Below are 13,311 nucleotides of genomic sequence, written 5' to 3'. Positions count from 1 at the left end.
AGCAAGTACTATATGGCAATGTTCAGGGGAACTGAGAGAAGGCCTCTAGGTAACCCTATTTGAATATCAATGCCTCCTGTGATCCACATCAAGGGCACTGACAGGGGCACCTCTATCTACAACTACCTCCAGCAGATGTAGGCGTGTGTGTATACGGATCACTCTGCGCAGTCATCAGCCACCGCATTATTCCAAGGTACTTTGTACAGTGCATTAATCACAGAGACCCTTGAGCGCTTCCATGGATCCAAATATTCCGACCTTGAGGTTACAAGAAAGACATTAGTCCTGATCCATTCAAAGTATTGGAGACAGGGAGGGGAGGAGAGGGAGGAGGCAGAAAAGCTTTCAAGGTAATGAAATTCTGCCATAATTTAAAGGAAAAGACTTGTGGGGACAAGCCAGAGCTAGAGTAAGAAAAAAAAAATTAAATTGGATTTTTTTTTTCCTTTTCCCCCTTTATTTTAACTTAGGCTTAAGTGCATGTGGGGGGTAGTTTTTCTTTCTCTTTTCTTTTTTTTTCAAACAAAAGCATGATAACAGCATTAACGTTGAGAATGAATCAAATCATTTCCAAACCAATTAACCTTTGACAGAATGGATGAGTGGACAGGAATAAGAATGGTGCAGGGGAGAGCGGGAGGAAGAGAGGGGTGGGTGGAACAGAGTGGGCAGCGTGTCTGCAGAAACATGGGTTTGGCAGGAAGGGGGCTAACATTTCGAGGTCACTCCTGACTTCAAGCAGGCTATGAAGGGTCTGAGTGTAAAGGCTATATCTGACTAACACAGACATGCCAGTACTGTTGGCGGTCAGTCTGAATGGGGAAATGTCATATTGTCGCAGACATTGCTACTGGAAGAATGGCGAAGAAAGTCAGCACCAAAAAGGAAAGGTGGACACTGAGGAACGGGGAGGACATTGGTCCCTTCAGTCTCACCTTCTTCTCTGTCCTGGCCCGCCTGACTGATTATAGAAGGGGTCTGCAGTTAACCCCACTTATTCTTTATGCTGGCTCACACTCCCTCTCTACCCCAATCTATCTATTTCTATTCCTCCCTTACTGGCTCGCACACAGCTGCAGCCGGTCCATTAAGTTAATTAAAGGCTCCATTTTGAGCTGGAGCCCGCTAGCAAATACGAGTGCCAATCAATAGATCTCTGGCTTATTTTGTGGGAGGGAGGGGTAACGGTGCCGGTGCTGCATTCGGGGACATGATTTGTAGCCTTGGCAGACACACCATGTCCCTCTCTGTCTTGTCCTCTGTCTCTGTCTAATTTGGTAGCCACCCTGCCCGTTCCACAATCTCCTTCCCTCACTTCAGTGTGATGTCATCTATCACCTCCCTCTCCCGTCTTTACCCCAAGCTATCCATGGCTCTTCCCATCTGTCTACAAGGAATCACAATCCTATGTTTCCCTAAGAGAGTGCGTGGGCATTTGTTTTAGTCACCATCTGCACAGGGAAGCCAGCTGTGTGGGGTTGCATCTGGCGCTGGAGGCATGGGAGGCTAGGGGGGAAGACAATGGCAGGGCCGGGATCAACAGGGTGTCCACAGGGATGATGTTAGCTTGGAGACGAGGAAACGAGCAGTGGGCCAAAGGGGAAGAGCTTCTCAGTGACACCAAAGATCACAAAAAAATGAATTAGAAGTTGATCGAGCCACTCTAAGACTTAATTTAGGCTGTGGCATATGGGATGAGAAGAGATGCTCTGATTGGTCGGTTGCCTGCCACAGCGTCCTGTTTGGAAGTTTTCCAAGATAAAGATCACTGCTGCTGGGAGTCAGGATCAGGAAGGTAAGGAGAGACAATACCGATCATCATATAACTTCACCAGCTCATTGCACATGTAAAAAAAAAAACTTTCAAAAAGGATTTTTGAAAGTATTTGTAAAAATATTTCCAAAGTCTTTGCAGTACTTGCAAATGTGACATTGTCCATCTAAATATGTCCAGACATGCATACATATCTAGAATAGAAAGCAGAACATTACATAAAACCAGCTTAGAAAACACTGTTCAGTTTTGTTGACACATTAAGGTGAATGCTTTTACAGAGGGGATATTGGAAATAGCTTTTTATCGCTTAGGAATCAAACGTGTTATAAATAAGGTGGTGAACAGTATGCAAACAAGCCTCTCTGTAAAAACTGTGGGAATATAAACAGGTATAATACTGAAGAGTTTAGAGTAAGTGGTGCTGAAGTGGACATTTGTGGCTCAGAATCTGAGAAAAAATACATTTTGAGATGACATCCTTTAGAGATATGCATTGTTAAAATGCATCATTTCACTGGAAACTAAAAAAAAAAAAAGAATAACAGACATCACCACGAAACATCTCCAGATAATTTCTTGCATTGCATGATTTCTAAATGTTTATGTCTAACCATGCAAATAGTAACTTATTAAATATGTAAAATCTAGCAATTTTTTTAGCTACTTAATTTAGGGTCTCAGGAGCAAATTACGCACTGACATTTGTGAACTGAAAAAGCTCAACAGACAAAGCCCAGTAAAATATAATACACATGTGAATTTTGGATTTCTTTAATTTTATAGCCCAAAATTAAACAATGCATCTAAAAACAATGTTTTTCTCCTTAATATTTTGGCTTACATTTGCATGGCCATAACTCTGGGTCCTGTATAGGACCCAGAGGAAGGACCAAAGAGCTAAACAGCTTTATACTGAGTCATATTGTAAGTCATCTTCTGAAATAAAAGTATCTCCAATGATCCACCATTTTCTCCCAAAATCCATTTTTCCTATTGTCTCATATCACAGCAAGAGTGGAAGGCCCACAGGCTAAACAACCATCATCAGCTTCATGCGGCGTTCGTCTGCTATGAGTAATGGCTCAGGGCGGCGGGCGGTGTAGCAGTTCAAGATCCACAGACAAGCTCTCTCTCTACTGGATGCCTCCATTCCAACAGTCCCCCTCATTCCTGCAGTCACACCAGCAGCATGGAGGTGGTGCAGCTCATCGGGCTTCTTCCCAGCAGTCATTCGGCAATTCTTTCCCTCCAGGGAGGCAGCCCATGCACATCTTGATGGTTAGCCAGCGTTGTTGGTTGGAGGCCTTTTCCTTCCACCTCCTTCATCTACTCCTCCTTTCTCTTCTCGTCTCTCATTTTTCAGCGAGGATGCATGCTGCTTTTTCCACTTCTCTAATCTAAACTCCCTCTTTCTCTCTTCTCTCTCCTCTCAGTGAAAACCCAGGGGGGCTTGTTCATATTCTCTCCTCTTATTGTGTTTCATCTCTTTCCTTATGACACAGAACTATCCCCCCAGAGTATCCAGCTTTCAGCCAGGGAGCTGTAGAAAACGCATGGTTAACCCCATTTTATTCTGTCTATTCAAAGGTTCCCTGACAAAGCTCTAGTGCCCACAGCAGATAAGACATCATTGCCAAGGAGCAGAAAGGGAGGTATGGTATGCATTCACCAAAATTAAAGAGAAGGTAATTTTCTGCAAAAGGAGCAATATTTCCAAGCAAGATGTTGCACCATATTGTGCATCTTAAAAAACAATGGAAAAGCCCACTTGCTGAAGCTTATTTATGAAACAGCTGTTGGGAAAGTGCTTTGCTGCTGTACTTCTGGCTGGGAAAAGTGTTTGCTCTTAGATGGGTTACTTTAAGGTTTCTAATATCTGAATAAAACTTCAGTGGATAATTTTAGCATCATGCTACAGTAACCTTCTGTCAATGATAATCTGAGACATGAAAACTATGAATCATGTAATAGCTAATTTAGGTGCGAGACAGTGGAACAAATGCCATAGCCTTATATACTGCACACGCAGACTGTGTTTCACTTTGCTATTAAATAAGTGAAATTGACGAAATTGACTCCCAAGAATAAGAATACACTGATAAAATGTAATATAGCTGTCAAAAAGAGGGGGTTATCAACTATAAGGTATGACACATAAAATTGCAAATAGTTAGATGGTATAAAAAGAGGATGTGCAGAGAGGAAGGCTCCTTTCCACTGCTGTATCTGCAATGACCTCATCTCTCGTGCACCCCACTCTTTTTCCCGTGCTCTTTTTTCATTCTCTGTCTATCTTTCATTTGTATCAAGCGCGCACTCCCACTGCATCTCTCAAGCACATGCACCCTCATCCTCGGTCACCCTAACCACCTCATTTCTCCAGCCCTCCCTCTTCTCCAACTCTCACTCTGTGCGTAATTCAATCATCCCAAGGAGATGGATATCCGTCCCCTAGGAGCGCTTACGCTCTCCATTTCCTAAAGCGCTTGATCAGATTAATTGATTGTCCCCTCCCCATACCCACCACCAGCATCTCTGCGCCCCCTTATACTGGCCGAAGTCAGTGTGGTGGCGGAGGACGAGCAGAAATCAGGTTTGCATTGATATTTTTATACAATGGCTTTTTCCTCCTGCCACTAGACAGGTCTTGTAAAAGGACAAAAGGGAATAGATAAAGTAGATGGGCTGGGAGAGAGAGGGGGCAGAGAAGCATGATTTTTAAAAAACGGAGAATAAAACAACAACCCGGAAGCATACGAGAGAAACACAGAGCTGAACATAAGATCAAGGGACACGATAAAACAGATAAGCGATCAATGAAATGAAATATACAGACTGTTTAGGGGGTTTATAGTACATGTGAGGTGAACGTGTGTGCATGTATCTGTGTGCCACGATGTCTGGCTGTAAGCCTGCAGAGCACAGCGGAGGGTAGAGATGGGGAGTCAAACCAAGCCCCGCAGGGAATGCAGGAAGACCTCAACTCATCCATTATAACTGAGAGCCAAACGGCTGCCATGTCTCCTGATTGCTGAGTCCCTGTGGAGCTCTCTCTCTCTCTCTTTGTCTCCCTCTCTCTGTTCCCTCTCTTTCTCTGTCGCTCTCTTTTTGGCACCAGGGATCGCTGTAGATTACAGTGCTGTTCCAGGCCTTTGGCTGCTACGTTATGGCAGTAGCCAAATACAAGTACAAACCATACAAGCACTCATGCACGCACACACACACACACACACAACACGGCACACAAACACACAGGCACACAAAAACACATAGACAGGGATAGGAACTCGCTCGACACTCTCTTATCTACCTGCCGCACATGTTCCCCATACGTGTAAAGCTTTTACCTGAGCGCCCCATTACAGCTGAGGCTTTTACCTCTGGAGAGCCAAATTACCTTTCAGATACAACCTTCCCTTTTTCAACTTGCCCTTGACATTTGGTTCACTTGCTTTTCCCCTGAACATATAGACTCAACCACACATTATAAAGCCACACATACACCGGCAAGCTACACGTACAGTCACAAAGCTGCACGCCACTGTGATCATAATGGATCACCGGCGCCTAATAATTCCCACGCATTTATAAGAAGTTTTGTTCTTCAGTTAACCAACTACTCCTTAAAAACCCAATTACACACTTTTTAAAATATGAACATTAATTTATATGAAGACCTGTTAAATTATTTGGTTGGTTTGGAGCCCATTCCCCTGTGAGTGAACGCCATAATCTGCAGTTATGCACAGCAGTGCTCACAATTCCACACTGCCCGCCCAGCGAGATGTGGAGGAGAGTTTTATCTATTGAGTCACTCTTGAAGAAAGCATTTAGTGAGTGAAAGAGACATTCTTTTAGCGGTACTTGAACCGACTAAAAGGAAAGCATGAGTGAATTCTGGTCTGACATTTCACAGTTAACAGTAAAGAAGTTTCCAAAAGTCAAAAACACCAACCTGCTTTATTTCTCAACAGTGTGTAAAAAGTAAGTTAGAGTCTCCTCTCTGATTTCTAACTGTCAAAGGAGTCACATGCGTTGTTGTAGCATAAAAGTTTTCTAATTAGCTGGCTAAATAGGGAAAATCCAAGTACTAATAAAAATGTAAAAACAACAACAACAACAAACAAACCAAAACAACAAAGAAAAAGAGGTTAAAGGCAAAATCTAAAATATTTTTTTCCAATAAGCTTCATGTTCATGATTAACAATCGTACAAAAATGTCTGATCACAGGAGCAAAACTGGGAGTAGTTATTGTTTTATTCTGGATTTATACACGTAGGAAAACCAGTAGTGGGAATACCCCCCTCTTCACTGCCACGTAGCAATGTTTGGGAAACAAAATGTGTTGCCAGTAAGTTATGACATATCTGATTTTCCACCAGAATATTAACTCATGCAACTGCCTACAGCCCCAGCGCCGGGCTACTACACTGTAAGAGGAGAAATGTTAATAACGTGTAGCTGGTGATTCATTGAGAGGCCAGTAACACATGCTGCTCACCCTGCTGCTCAGAAAGACTATGACTATGTACTGTAAGTGGAAACAGGGAAAAAAGGAACTACCTGTCTGCACCTTTACAAGCGAAATGCTGATATTGATGGCAAAGATTTGTTTGGCTGTGCATGAAGCCTGTTTGTCTATTTTGTTGTCAATTTGAGAAGTGAGTGGCGTTGATGTTTGCCGCTTTGCAGAGGTAAATAAGCATAAAAAATCTTTGTAGGCGGCTTGAACTGCTGACCTGAATGCACAGACTAATCAGCCGACAGTAGAAGCTGATATGTACAGCATACACATATATGCTCACAGTCTGTACACATGAGCACACAAGCTAAATAAACATACCAGTCATTTTTCTTTGCGAAAGGCTCTCTCTGTTTCTTACCTTCCCCAGACTTTTTATTTGCTAGGGGGCTGTGTTTTCAGACTGGGATTGATCCTGAGCTGCCGTCTTGAACCCGTGCCCCGAGGGCAGCTCAGTGCAAACACGCAGCAACCCCTCTCCACTTACTCCGATCATAGCTACACTTTTTGTTACACTATACCCACACATACAGTGCAACATGGACTGCCTCCAGTAAACAAGAGGCTGGCTAAAATGAGCAGGTTTCCCAGACATGGATTAAAGCTAGTCCCGGACTAAAAGATCACTTCAGGAAAGCCAAAACGAACATACCCGCCAAAGATGCTTCAAAGTGCTAGCCCTAAGTGTGAACGAGCACCCAGGAAAACCCTTCTCTTACCGAGGATTTAAAAAAATGATGAGGCTGTGTGTAAGTGCTGGGAGGGAGGATCAATAAGCACAACAGCAGCACTGGGTATGACAGCAACAATTACATACACCACATCCCATTTACTGAGTGTTTTTTTCATCGGCAAAACACAAAAGAAATCCATTATTTTTTTTTTCCAAACACATTTGAACACTTTACATAAATAATTCATTCAAAGGGAGATGCTTTTACAGTGTTTTCACCTGAAGACAGACAGCTAACTAGCAAGAAAGCTCACTCACTCACCCACCCACCTCTCCTTCTCCCTTTGAAGTAGGAAAAAAAGAAGGAGGAAGGGGGCATAATTTGCTTGATTCATTTATCATTGCTTACTATGAATAAATGCCATTAAGCATAGCGGCTGCATGCAGTTGTGAAGTTATGGAATAGCTGGCAGCATAGTGGGAGCTGAAATAAAGCAACATGGTGATTAGAAAAAAACAAAAAAAAAACTGCATCAATCCTACCCACGCTGCAACGGTTCAGAGCGGAGTGTTGAAACACACATATACAATAAACTTGCAAATGCATACACAGTCACTCCCTGAGTTTTTGCTGCGACTGCCCTGGGTTCCTATGGAGTTTGTGATTGATGGATTCTCTGACTGGTGCTGTGGGACAGGTGAAGCCTTTCGAGTGAGCTAATCTACACTGCCTCCTACAGGATAACAGCCCACACTGGGCCCGTGAATATGTGAGAAACTGTCATCTTCACCTCAGCCGAGTCGATAATGATGACGATAAATGGTGTTTGCACAGCACTTATCAAGTCTTCAGATTCAACCGTCACATGTATTTGACAGCAAGGATGGTTTGAAACATTAGACAGTGCAAAAAAAAAAAAAAAAGACTTTACTTGTATTTCATTCCAGAATTGAGATTGTTGGGGTTATTATCAAAAGATGGCCTTGCTGAGGTTGTCAAGACTTTAATTTGCTGCTATTAGCTTTGCATTGCTCCCAAAGGTTATTTAAAGTATCTTTTTTCTGACATACAGCATTACAGCCTTTGCTTCAATACATTAGATTGTGAAAACCACAAGGATAAGTCATCTCTTATCAGAGTGTAGCGTCCCTACCTTCCATGCAATACTGTTCCCTCGGTTTTCATGTTTCACTGCAATCGGAAGCTCTTCACGCTCGTAGTATTTGCGGAATGTGCTTGGTTTGGCAGGGCACTCATGAAAAACCCTGGAAGCTCTGGGACCCACCACCTGGTCAGGCAGAAAAGAGAAAATGGTAATTAGGAGAAAGGAGCAAAATAAAGATTTAAACAGAAGGAGACGTGCACAGCGAGTGAGAGTGTTGTTTTATGAAATCAGAATTGACTGTGTTTTCTCCTACAAGAATAGAATCACTCCCACTGCCTTTTCTTTAAAGTAATTCGGGGAGACACATGTGCCTGCTCTTCTGCTCCTCCAAGGAAGGCAAAACACAGAGCGAGTATGTGCGTTTGTGTGTGTCTGCATTGGCCATGTAGCCAGAGGCACTGCCAGAGGCATTGTTAGGATCATCTTTTCTCTGCCTCCATATTGGATATGTGCTATTACTTTGCCACTGAAAGCCAATGGGACTCCTAACACATCAGCCACGGTGTCTGCCAGTATTGCTGTGGGAGCCATTGATGGTGGCGCCACATAAGATATGTAAGTAAATGCAACACCCCTACAAAAGAGAGCAAGTAGAGAAAATTATTTTTTAACAATTTCCATGTAGAGCTGTGCTGGTGGATGATGATCTCGGGGCACTGACCGTGTTTGATTGCAAACAGCTGGCCAATCACGGCAGCTTTCCCATTAATACATTCAATTAAGATTATCATTATTATTATCAGATTAATATGAAATTTAATATGCCTGACTGTAGTCATTTGTGACAAGGGCATGGACACGCACGGTAGCACGCTCACACCTCTGCGATCTTTGATGTGTTGCCCTCATCTCAAAATGAGAGACAACAGCATTTCTGTCCCGTGTCTTTACAGAGATGCTAGTTTAGCCCAACTACTAAAGTTTGATCCACCGAATGTGTGTGTTTGTCTGTGACACGCTGTGTGTGGGGAACCAATAGTAAAGAGTTTTATCACACCTATATAAAAACAGGCTGAATGAGTTAGCGGTACTATAGACCTAAAGACAAATAAGCATAAAAAAGCCATGTTTAATATTATGACTTTTACGTGGTCTTTCGATATTCATCTGTTTATGGTCACTAATTACAATAGGCTGAATAATTCATCTCTGTATGTGAATGGGGCTCTCCTGCTGCTATATCCTCACGTGTTTCTCATCACGCTGAAAGTGGCAAATAATCTCCCCACTGTCTCTCTCTTTCTTTCTCTATTTCTCACACACACACACACACACACACACACACACACACACACACACACACACACACACACACACATTATAGAGGGTGGGTAGTGCTACCATAATGGGTAGAGATTAAAAACATCCCCCTCCCTGGCAACACTAGCACTGGGTACTGGCGATGAAGGAGATCGCCCCAGCCCTAGTACCATGTTACAGTACAACTGGGACACAAGAAATTGAACTTTTTCATAGCCTATTATTTTTTTCACAGGTGACACATATTTTGGCGACTTCAAAATATCTTCTCGGTCATATGAGTGGAGAGACTATTTAAGCTGAAGCAGCTGGATTTGTTTAATCTTACAATATTGATCGCCACATATGTATGTGTTTGTATGTACCCTGTCTTTCTTTTATTGGATGGGCAAATCTGAAAGAAACTTTGCACAAAAACAACAACAACAACATCTGTAGGGTTTAAAAAAATGTGTTATGATTCCAGATTTTTTGATTTTCATATATATTATGTTCATCTCATTACCTCCCCTGTGAATGGTTCATTTTTTATTGCATTTGTTTGTTTATAGTTAAGACTAAAATATTACACCTTTGCAACAACACAGTGGAGTGGATGAATGGCAGAAAGCCAGAGTCACTATTTTCCTCATCTGTGTCCCTTGTGTGCATTCCTTGCCATCTGTGTCACGCTGCCACATGATTGTCAGATGTGTGGAAGTCATTAATCCTCAGATTACCACTCTTGGAGGAGCTGAATTATGCCACAGAGACCCACACACAGAAAAGTGGGTCTGGGATGCATTATCTTTGGCAGGACATCCTCAGATGGGTGACCAACTTGACAGATTTTAAAGAGGATCCGAGCTAGTACATGCTACTCAAAGTTTTCATGTTACATCACTCACTAGTGTTGCCTGTTGGTGACTTGAGTTCAATTTAAATACTAGAAGGGCACTAGGAGAGTGCATCCTTCACTAAGGCCAATGAGTTCACCAAGATTCATGAATTTCAGCCTGGTAGGTTTTGCATAATCTTGCTGACAGACAATCAAACTGCACCGAAAACATACCTCTGCCTGGCTCTCGCTTCGGAGCAGGACTATAAAAAAACAACAACTCCAAATATATCTCGGTAAAACTGCCACCAAGGAATGATGCAACGCGGATCAAACTTTAAGCTGCGCGTACAATACGATGTAGTGGGTGCCAGGATCAATAGACTCTTGAGAAACAAAAAAGAGAAACTACCATGAGGGACCCCAGGTGAGTGTCGTCGAGCGCTCAGTGCATTTAAACAGCCCTAATGCACCGTGGGATTGCAGCACAGTCATTTCAAATGAATCCGTTTGGAGCATTTGTTTACCATGCCAGGGAATACTGAATAATATTATGCTGATTAATAGGCACAGGTTTGTATACCTGCAGGAAAAAGACAACCCAAACAAAATGTCTGTGACTAACAATGCATGTAAAACACAAGAAAAGGCACTCTGCAGTACTGCTGCTCTACTAGTCTTAAGGAATCCCAGCAAACACGTATACCTATTATCAGACTGTTATTTTGAGTTTAAATTCAGTTACATTACCATAAATGTTACCTATTGTTTCGAATAATCCCATCAACAGTGCCTTTATAAAGAGACTTTTCCTTTTTATTAGACTCAAAACCAATTAGTCTATAATTGCTTGGATTGCTTTAACTTAGCATTTTCATGAATAGAAAGTGTCAGCTTGCCTCATTAGAATTTTATTTCTGCCTTGTCACATCATATAAGTTAATACAACACTGGAATTGTTGTTTCATTTAGACTCTGAAGCACACACCACTATTATCTGTTTGCCTTCTCTCTCTTTTTTGTGTGTGTTTTCTCATTCTCTTCACTGTTGGAGTTTTTTTTCCCCCCTTTTTTCCAGCTGAGGAAATAGCTGAGGAAATAGGAAGCTGTAAGGCTTGCAAGATCACTGCTGCTCCAGCCTGCAGGAGTGACAAAACCCTCATATCCAGGTAGCTACGGCGGTGGTTGAGCCACGCTGCACGGGGAGGCTAAATATAGCTCAGACTGTCCAGCGAGGAGAGAATGAAGCCAGACTGCATTGACTGGCTGAGCAGCTTTTATGGTCAGGAATGATGACGCTGCAGTCAATTCAGTGGCCTGTGTTCATAGCTGAAGTGTTGCAAGGTTCACAGTCACCTCCCTGTTTTCTCTTCAATTATCATCACCGGCACACAGTTCACGTCAACATTCATATGCACGTGTGCATATGAATGTTGCCAAACACAGAAGCCCCTTCCCCTTTGTTACTGATATAGGCCGCCATTCCCAGCAGCTTACAGAGAACTATAAGAGGAATAGCGTTATGGGGAGATTACTACGTGCTACCTTCCAGATGTTATTCCTGTTATCTGCCTGCTCCTTTTCTGCCATTTTTGAGAAGTGTTTCTAAAGCTTTTGTATGCTGTGAGGAACCCCACAACGAATAACTACAGCCACTAACTTTGTTCACCTCAGTTTGACTCCTAACATATACTCTATGAGGAAAGCCATACAATCCTCACTTAATGCAATGTCTATATGTGAGAAAGTCTGCATATCTGCGAAAATGTGTTGATAAATTGTAAATATTAGCCTGGTCTTTTCTTCATTCTGTGATTTAGGTTTGTCCTGGAATCAAAGTAAAATATAACATAGGATATAGCAACAGGATTTGATGTTATAGAAAATGTGAGAAACCTCCTTTGCAATCCTAAAAACATCCCTGTTCTAAAACACCGGCATAAACAGAAAAAAAAAGAAAAAGAAAAGGCAGACAACAGGAGCCTATACCGAGACCAACACAAGCAGATAACCTCCCGCCCCTCTGTAGAGGCCATAAAGAGAGTCTGCGAGACGACAGACTACAGAACAGAGAGAGGTGGTGTAAGGCAATAAGTGTCTGTTTTGTGTGCCCCTGGAGCACATATCAGAGAGTCATAACAAGGCAGTGCTGGTCAGATGAGCTCCAGGCTGTCATTTCTCTCCTTCGTCTTCACTCTGCCTCCAGATCTGTTTCCTCCCTAATGCTGTTGTCCGCTCCAACTACATTCACCGTAAACCTGGCTGCCGTTAGAACCACCGAGGCAGTAAAGCACAAACACGCGCTCGCACACCACACATGCTGAGTTCCCCACGGGCAAGCCGAGCAGAGGTGTGATTGAACAGCAGCAGGGCCTTGTGGTCCTGTCATTTATAAAGGTGTCATCATGAGAAACAGAGATGCTCCCTCTAACCTTATTAGTATGGGACTTCAATGGTTCTCATAATGTTGACATACAGAGTGAAGTCGAGCACCCAAAAACAGGCAATATAGCAATATATGTGATATTGTATATTGTATAAAAATTATTTCCCAAGACATTTCTCAAATGGAGGTTATTTTGGTTCAGGAGTATTAGCATTTTTCCTTATCAAATAATCAGAAATAACAGGAAAATGCATGGATGCCTGTCAAATAAGCTGACGCACTCATGGGCTTTATTGTACACGAAGCAATCGTGCGTACTGTTGCATCGCCTCTCAAAGGGCCGTTCTGAGCCAAGAAAAATCCCGAAAATGAGAGATAAAGGTGACGCATGAGACAGCTACTGAAAATGCTGGAAAGAACTGGAATAAGAAAAACCAGAGAGACAGAGAAGAATATAAGGGATAGAAGTAGGAAGCAGGGGAAGGAGATGGAAGACTTGTGGATATGATAGGAAGAGGGAGACAGGGAGACAATAGGTGTGGCTCATCAATTCTGAGGGTGAGTTCAGCATGGCGGGGCTGCCGCAGCGTGTAGGTGATCCATCATTTTGCCTGGGCCTTCAGCTCCAGCGCTCTCTCGCATCTCTCCATCTCCAGCACCACCTTAAAACTCCCTTGAATTCTTCTGATAGATGTCTGGTGAAGG

The 13,311-nt window shown here is 42.7% G+C and overlaps 1 protein-coding gene across 4 annotated transcripts in view; it reads right to left on the bottom strand.

Annotated features, from left to right (window-relative positions):
• pacrg (PARK2 co-regulated) overlaps positions 1–13,311 on the bottom strand; it is a 149,318-nt gene that overhangs the window by 114,477 nt on the left and 21,530 nt on the right. For all 4 annotated transcript variants that reach the window (XR_005609281.1, XM_031748767.2, XM_031748766.2 and 1 more), the window contains exon 2: positions 8,132–8,266. Coding sequence is in view for 3 of the 4 variants with exons in the window: in XM_031748767.2 (XP_031604627.1) it covers positions 8,132–8,266 (135 nt within the window). In the remaining variant the exon portion in view is untranslated. The remainder of the gene's footprint in view (positions 1–8,131; positions 8,267–13,311) is intronic.

This window comes from Oreochromis aureus, linkage group 19, assembly GCF_013358895.1.
Source record: "Oreochromis aureus strain Israel breed Guangdong linkage group 19, ZZ_aureus, whole genome shotgun sequence".
In the NCBI taxonomy this organism is placed as follows: Eukaryota; Metazoa; Chordata; class Actinopteri; order Cichliformes; family Cichlidae; genus Oreochromis; species Oreochromis aureus.
This window is presented reverse-complemented; position numbering and strand designations above follow the sequence as displayed.